At 34.5% G+C, this 8,287-nt stretch overlaps 1 protein-coding gene across 1 annotated transcript; it reads left to right on the forward strand.

Annotated features, from left to right (window-relative positions):
* Positions 1-1,313: 1,313 nt before the first annotated feature.
* On the forward strand, positions 1,314-6,022 carry LOC121396284. Its single transcript, XM_041571123.1, has 6 exons — positions 1,314-2,328; positions 3,264-3,332; positions 3,424-3,495; positions 3,580-3,651; positions 3,745-3,816; positions 4,969-6,022. The coding sequence occupies exons 1-6, from the start codon at positions 2,010-2,012 to the stop codon at positions 5,187-5,189; spliced, it is 825 nt and encodes a 274-aa protein (XP_041427057.1). The 5' UTR covers positions 1,314-2,009; the 3' UTR covers positions 5,190-6,022.
* The last annotated feature ends 2,265 nt before the right edge of the window (positions 6,023-8,287 follow it).

The raw sequence follows: 8,287 nt of genomic DNA on the forward strand, positions 1-8,287 counted from the left end.
TAATATTCATGATCGATACTTCTAATCTGATTTTGAACTAACAATTAAACTGTTAATGTCTCTGTAAGAATGCGTAGTACAAGCAATTCACTTCCTACCCACATGTCAGCATGGCAGTATGGGAAGTTAGGTTGTAATAAGACACAAGTCCATCAAGTAAGCAAGTTTGTGCAGAACTATAGGTTCCATGCAGGACGCTGCCACTTTGCACAGTGATTTGTCTAAACTGGAAAACTGGGCTGCAAACTGGAAAATGAAGTTCAATGTAGATAAATGCAGGTTATGAACTTTGGCAAAAATAATTTAAATGCAAGTTATATACTAAATGGCAGTGTGTTGGGAGTTTCCTTAAATGAGAAAGATCTAGGTGGTTTTGTAGATAACAAGTTGTCTAATTCTGGCCAGTGTCATTCTGTGGCAACTAAAGCAAATAAAGTTCTGTTTTGTATAAAAAAGGGCATTAACTCAAGGGATGAAAACATAATTATGCCTCTTTATAGGTCCCTGGTGAGGCCTCATCTGGAGTATGGGGGCAGTTTTGGACTCCAGTCCTTAAGAGGGATATAAATGAGCTGGAGAGAGTGCAGAGACGTGCAACTAAATTTGTTAGAGGGATGGACGACTTAAATTATGAGGGTAGACTGTCAAGGTTGGGGTTGTTTTCTCTGGAAAAAAGGCGCTTGCGTGGGGACATGATTAGACTTTACAAGTACATTAGAGGACATTATAGACAAATGGCAGGGGACCTTTTTACCCATAAAGTGGATCACCGTACCAGAGGCCACCTCTTTAGACTAGAAGAAAAGAACTCTCATTTAAAGCAACGTAGGGGGTTCTTCACAGTCAGGACAGTGAGGTTGTGGAATGCACTGCCGTGTGAAGTTGTGATGGCTGATTCAGTTAATGCATTTAAGAATGGCTTGGATGATTTTTTGGACAGACATACTATCAAAGGCTATTGTAATACTAAACTCTATAGTTAGTATAATTATGGGTATATAAAATTTATGTGAAAGGGGGGAGGGGTGTGTGTATGGATGTTGGGTTTTCATTTGAAGGGGTTGAACTTGATGGACTTTGTCGTTTTTCAACCCAATTTAACTATGTAACTATGTAAGTACACAATTAATTGTATTTTTACCTGCCTAAATATAATATTATCTATTTAATCAGATGGTCTAATACAGAGCCTCAGGGACTCCACTAAGAACCTTACTCCAAGTAAAGAATGTACCATTAAGATCCACCCTCTGTACCCGATCCTATAGCCAGTTGCCACATTTTAAAGATAAAATTACCGGCCAGTGGTGGGGGTGGTACTTAAGGGGCGGGACTTAACACAAAAAGGGGAGGGACAGTGTGGCGTGCAACAACAAAAAAGACAAGCTACAGTGTTGTGTCAAATAAATGGTGGGTCCACATTGTCCAAGGCAAAGGAAATGTAAGTTTTCCTTGGCGGCCAAGAGATTTTATAGATGGTATTACAAATCACTGGCAGCTACATTTCCCATAAATGTGTATTACTGACCCAGCCCCAGCAGGTTTTTCCCTATCTAGGCCGGGCAACCCTAGCATTGGTCCAGGTCAGAGGAAGGCTAGCAATACCATTGTTATGTGCGTATTACCTCTCACAGCACTTACTGGTAGGGTTGCCACATGACCGGTATTTTACCGGCCTGGCCGATAAAAATGAAGCTTTATCCCAATTTAATTAATACTGGCCTCTATTGTAAAATAAATTTGAAAAAATGCATTTTTAACAAACCCCGAAAGGAGCTGCTTGTTATCACCTGATTTAAACTTTTCAAATGTTTGTAAACCAGACTATTTTGTCTGTGGGATTTTTTGCAAGTTCCTTAAATAACTGTATCCTTCTTGTTTTAACTGTTACCCATAACTTTACCTTTAAGCGAATTTAATGCGCCTACAAAATTCGTTATATTCGGCGTTTAGACGAATAAAAGTGTCGTGACGGTGGCCTTTATAAATACCACGCCCAACTCACTGTGATGTCATTTCCGCTTTTCATGCGCGCAAGGATGGAAAAGCACGCTGCATTTGGAAAGACGACAGAGAGAGCATCCGCCATGTCTCATCGTGAGATGGCGACGATGGTGAGACTTCTTGACAAATACAAATATGAAGATTGGCGGACAATAGCTAAGAAACCACCTTTTTATAAGAAGACCATTATGCAAAAGATTGCAAGGATTTTAAAGAAGCAATATGGAGTGGATAGAGACATCAGACAGCTGCAGAAAAGGTGGTCAGATCTGAAGTGCAGAGAAAAGAATCAACTTAAAAAAATTCGTGAAACAATAAGAAAAAGTAAGTATTTAATATTGTTAATCAGATACACATTTTGAAATCATTACAAATTTTAAATACTTTAATGGTTATTGTTTAAAAAAAGTTTTCAAAAATCATGTTTTTGCCGGTTACATTTTCAGTTGATTAATGATGACATTGTGCATAGTTCGATTATATTTTATTGTCGTTTGTTAATGGATTGGTGATTGTCGTATTAATCTACGTATAAATTTCTTTTTTCAAAATTTGTGTTCGTGATTGGTTGTCTCGTTTGTCGTATTGATCAGGGTAATGGTCGTTTGATGTCGTGCAATTGTCGTTCGTGATTGTTTGATTGTCGTATGTGCCGTGCATTTGTCGTTTGCAATTGATTATCGTTTGATGTCGTGTAATTGTCGTTTGTGTAATTGACGTTTGTAATGGATTTTCGCTTTATGTCGTGCAATAGTCGGTTGTGACTGGTTGTCTTGTATTGGTCAGTGCATTTGTCGTTTGTAATTTTCGTTTGTGTCGTTTGATGTTGTTCTGTTTTTCGTTTGTGGTATTGTGTCATGCATTTTTTGTATTATGACGGTGATTGTCATATTGTGATGTCAAATTTCGATGTGTGCAATTATCTGTACATTTGCTAAAAAGGCTCAAGTTTTGCAATGTCCTACTAAAACTAATCTAATACAAACACAGCACTTTTTAGTACCACCCCCACCAGAATCAAATTTAAAAAACTAAGTAATTATCATATTTTGGTGTTACTTTGGTGTCCTTTAAGTTTACATTTAAGCACTTTTTATAGTAATACTAATCTAGAGTGTTTTTTATTTTTAAACTGACTTTTAGTTGCACCTTAACTTTAGTTTTTATTTTTTATTTTTATGTTTTTTTTTTTTGTCTTACAAATGCACACATAATCTGCTTTGCAGCAAAATAGACAAATGTTCTGTTTTTTCCAATAGAATCTAAACAAACCAACCATGACAGGACAAAAACGAACAAACACCCTTCTTCAGACAAACCATGTCAAAGTAAGAAAAAGCATTCCATTATAAACATTACATCATAAATTTTGTTTAAGCAAAATAATGTATTAGTTTTATAATATGTTCTTCCATACAGATTCTTCTTCACAAACAAAACCTGTTGCAACAAAAGGTCAACCTGCATCTGCAGACATCGAAGTTTCTCTAAGTAAGATATTTCATGCCTGTTTTAAGCCTTCTATCAAATTTCTTTAGGAAATATGTTATACATTTTGTCTAAATTGCCATACAGATTCTTCCATACAAACCATGCAAGACCCTTCATCTGGCACACCCACTTCTTCAAACATCGAGGATCATCATAGTAAGATATTTAATGCATTTGATAACTTTGTGTGAAAATTATTAGGTGTGTAAAATGTTTTAAAATATATTTTTTATGTGATTTGACATACAGATTATTCTTCACAAACCAAGCATGCCACTTCAAAAACTGCTGAACCCACATCTGACATTGGCAATTTTCAAAGTAAGATATTTTACTCGTAAGCACTGTTACAAATGTGTTAAAACACTAGTTATAATTAACTTAACTAAATTAAATTTTGTATTATGTTTCTTATCCGTAAATTAGTCATAATGGAAAAAGGTTACATATAATCAAAGTCATCTTTTTAATAAAGTATTATTCAAGGCAAAATAATGTTCCTAGTATGCAAACACATCTCCTGAGTAGTATAAAAATATAGCATTTTTACAATAAATTGTAGGCTTTAATATAGAAATGCTTTCTTTAAACATATGTCCTAACATTGACAACACTTTCTAAGACATCCTAGTTATATAGTGTCTATAAGAGACCATTACAGCAGTATACAATTATATGCACACTCCAAACTACTACTTTTATTTTTAAAAAAACAAAAAGTTAATCTTGCAACTACACACATGATAAGCAATTTTTATTAAAACAAAAATGTAATGAAATCAAAAGCGAGGTCAGCCATTGCTTTTTCAAACAGAATATAGATTGCATACTATTGTCTAATGAAATCATTCTCTACTTGTAGCTATTAGAATGGAAAACCCTGAACAAAACAAGCCGGAACCTTCTATGAATGTAGTGCAGATAGATTATGGTTTATCCCCATTGGACTTTTTTAAACACAACTGCAAAAGGTGTTTTTCACAATTGCATTAGTTATAATAACTAGGGATGTAGCGAAGTGTTCATTGGCAAACTAATTTGTGCAAACATCGACTGTTTGCGACTGCCGAATGTTTGCGGAGTTTTTGGGTTGACGCTCAATTAGAATAAAAAAAAAACCTTCGACCATTCAATGGTTGAAGTACTTCCCCTTTAAAAATCCTTTGACTTTTTACTTAGACAGGTAAAGATTGAATGTTTTTCCTTCAATCGAATGCCTAAATTTGTTCAAATCGTTCAATTAGAACGATTTTAGCGTTTGATCGAAGTTCGCGAACGTTCGCATTTTCGGTGGAAGTTCGCAAAACGTGTTGGCGAACATATTTTCGGAGCTTTACTACATCCCTAATAATAACTAACCACAACAAAAGATTAAACATTGAGATATAGTTTAATAATCTTTATGTTGCTTTTGATACATTGTCTGTTATGTAGTGAATCTAAAATGGAATTACAATTTTCTTTTCTTTTTAGATTTTTCAGAAGAGCTTATGGAAACTTGCAACAAACTAGAACGTGATGATGCTGCATCCCAGTGCTCTATTGATTTGTTCAGTTATCCTTCAGAAGAAATTGTTGAATTGAAACAAGATGTCAAATTTATTAAGTTGTTACTTCTACGTATTGCAAAACATCTTTTCAATACTGAGGAAATATCAGATAATGAATGTGTTCAAGTTTCTAACAGTACTTAAATCTGAGATCTGTTTACGAGTATTCTAAATAATCCTTATTTGTTAATTGTATTTGATATTTTTATAAGCATCATGATATTCTTTTAACATATCATGAGCGAGTTGATTTATAAGAGAAACCTTTTTGATATTTAAGATTTGATACATATAGCACACTGGTGTTCTTCTGTGACTTCTACAAGAAGTTTTGTACACTGCACGATTATTGTTTCTTTAAATTTTAAGCATGGTGTTCAATAGAACATACAATCATTACAATTCAGCTCGTCCATCTGAACAAGGCATAGCAAAGGTGTCTGATGTTATTTCTAATGTTTGTACAATTCTTCCTTGCTCCAACTGACTCTGAATGAGAAGCGTCCATTTGATATAGCACACTGGTGTTCTTCAAAAGTACTTGTAGAAGTCACAGAAAACTGCACGATTAGTGTTTCTTTAAATTTTAAGCATGGTGTTCAATAGAACATACAATCATTACAATTCAGCTCGTCCATCTGAACAAGGCATAGCAAAGGTGTCTGATGTTATTTCTAATGTTTGTACAATTCTTCCTTGCTCCAACTGACTCTGAATGAGAAGCGTCCATTTGATATAGCACACTGGTGTTCTTCTGTGACTTCTACAAGAAGTTTTGTACACTGCACGATTATTGTTTCTTTAAATTTTAAGCATGGTGTTCAATAGAACATACAATCATTACAATTCAGCTCGTCCATCTGAACAAGGCATAGCAAAGGTGTCTGATGTTATTTCTAATGTTTGTACAATTCTTCCTTGCTCCAACTGACTCTGAATGAGAAGCGTCCATTTGATATAGCACACTGGTGTTCTTCTGTGACTTCTACAAGACGTTTTGTACACTGCACGATTATTGTTTCTTTAAATTTTAAGCATGGTGTTCAATAGAACATACAATCATTACAATTCAGCTCGTCCATCTGAACAAGGCATAGCAAAGGTGTCTGATGTTATTTCTAATGTTTGTACAATTCTTCCTTGCTCCAACTGACTCTGATGGGCAAATTCACTAAAGAGTGAAGTACCAGCACTAGAGTGAAATTCCGCCACTCTCAATTCATTTCTATGGGATTTTGAAAGGCTTATTTATCAATGGGTGAAGTGAAAGTTCACTCTTTGATGAATACGCCTTTAAAAATCCCATAGAAATGAATGGAGATTGGCGGAATTTCATTCTAGTGGCGGAACTTCACTACTGACTTCACTCTTTGATGAATCTGCCCCACAATGAGAAGGGTGCATTTGATACATATAGCACACTGGTGTTCTTCAAAAGTACTTGTAGAAGACACAGAACACTGCACGCTAAATCATTCATTATTTGCTTTCAAATTTTATCATGATGTACAATTGAACATACAGCAAGTGCTTCATTCTAATTAAGCACCTCAAATTAAAATCATTAAACCAACCTGGTTGATGTAAAAAGTTTTCTATGTTTAAGTAAACCATTCTAAAAAATATTGTGAATGTTATTTATAAAAGAGTAAATGATAAACAAACATTAATAATGTTAATGGTATTTTGCAAAATACAAGTTTCTTCCTTTGCAAGTTGTTTTGTGTTTCATTTTCTCCTGTTAAATAGATGTCAGTTATTTATATATAAAATTACATATATATGGTCAAATTTGACATGGTAATGTTCAGCCTTTGCCGTCAATTAGGCTGCATAAAGGTAAGATTATCTTAAAAAAATAGCACATATTCAGCTCACACCTATAAATGACTGGTCCTATAAATGCGAATACTTAAGTAAACCAAAGGTACAACAGTCGAAACATTTTGATTAATTTATCAGTTTACCACATCACAATTAGATTTGTTTTTGCTACACAGATTTATAAGGTTATATCTTAATTATTATACCCTGTCAGTTCTAAGTAACGTGTGTTAATGACAATGCATGGACAAAATCTAGACAGAATACCACACAGTAAGTTATACATTTTTAATAAAAACAAAAAAAACAAACATTACAAATACACAAGGAAAAGAGGTTCTACACAATATACAGACAAAACAAATTAACTTTTTTCAAGGGACATGTAAATAAAAACAGAAATAGACAGGGAAAACGTTACATGTTAAGAATACAGAAATACGTAGCAGTATTATTTGTAAATATAAAAGTTACTTTATAAGTTACAAAACTTTCAATAATAAACTAAAACTATATCAACACTTTTTGTGAATTTCCACCATTTCTATGTTCTCCAGTCTAGTCACCCAGTCCCTTTCTCTTCCTACCCAGACTGCTTCTTTCTCCCACCTTCTTTTACACAGCAGCTACCTCTCTTTGTCACGGTCTTGTTCACGGTCCTTTTAAACTCCCTCTTCAAACAGGCTTGAACTATTTTTCCCCAACCTTTCCTTCTGTGAACACCTGCCACTTCTGTTTCTACTGAAAAACTTGTGGGTTTTCCAGTGTGTCTGCTTCAGTCTTCCAAAACAGATTCTTACAGCCTTCTGTCCCTCTCTCACCCCCTCCTTCAATCCAGTAGCCACTTCCCTTTCCTAGTAGTATTCTTTTGCCCGGTGGCTTCTTCTTCAGCACAGTACCTCCCTATCATTGTGTTATCACACAAGGCTGTAGCCACATTTAAGTTTTACAAAGAAGTGTAATATAACAGGAATTTTAATTTAAACAAACACAAAAAAAGATTGGCAAACGACAAGGCTGATTTACTAGTTTAAAAGACAGGAATAGACCCCTTATAAATGATGGGGCCATAGGTAAACAATGGAAAATGTGAATTCTGAGGATGTAAATTAAGGTAGGTTCCATGATGCTGTAATGCATATATCTCTCGCTCACTGCTCTTCTGATTACCTAAGCAAAGATGGGTAAAATAAAAAAACACAAATTAGTAGAATTCACAGTAGGCAAGAGCTTAGTCTACATACAAGCCGGATTGAAAACAGTCTAGTGTTCAGTCCCTTCCAAGACAAGTTTGCATATTAATAGGTTAAACATGCAATCTCTTTTCTAAAATATTTTTTTAAGGAGGTGTGGGTTATAAGTATCTCAATAGTTTCAAAACTTGTAAACAAACATTTGTTAATATTCAATAAAAATCT

Source organism: Xenopus laevis, chromosome 7S (genome assembly GCF_017654675.1).
Source record: "Xenopus laevis strain J_2021 chromosome 7S, Xenopus_laevis_v10.1, whole genome shotgun sequence".
NCBI classification, from domain to species: domain Eukaryota; kingdom Metazoa; phylum Chordata; class Amphibia; order Anura; family Pipidae; genus Xenopus; species Xenopus laevis.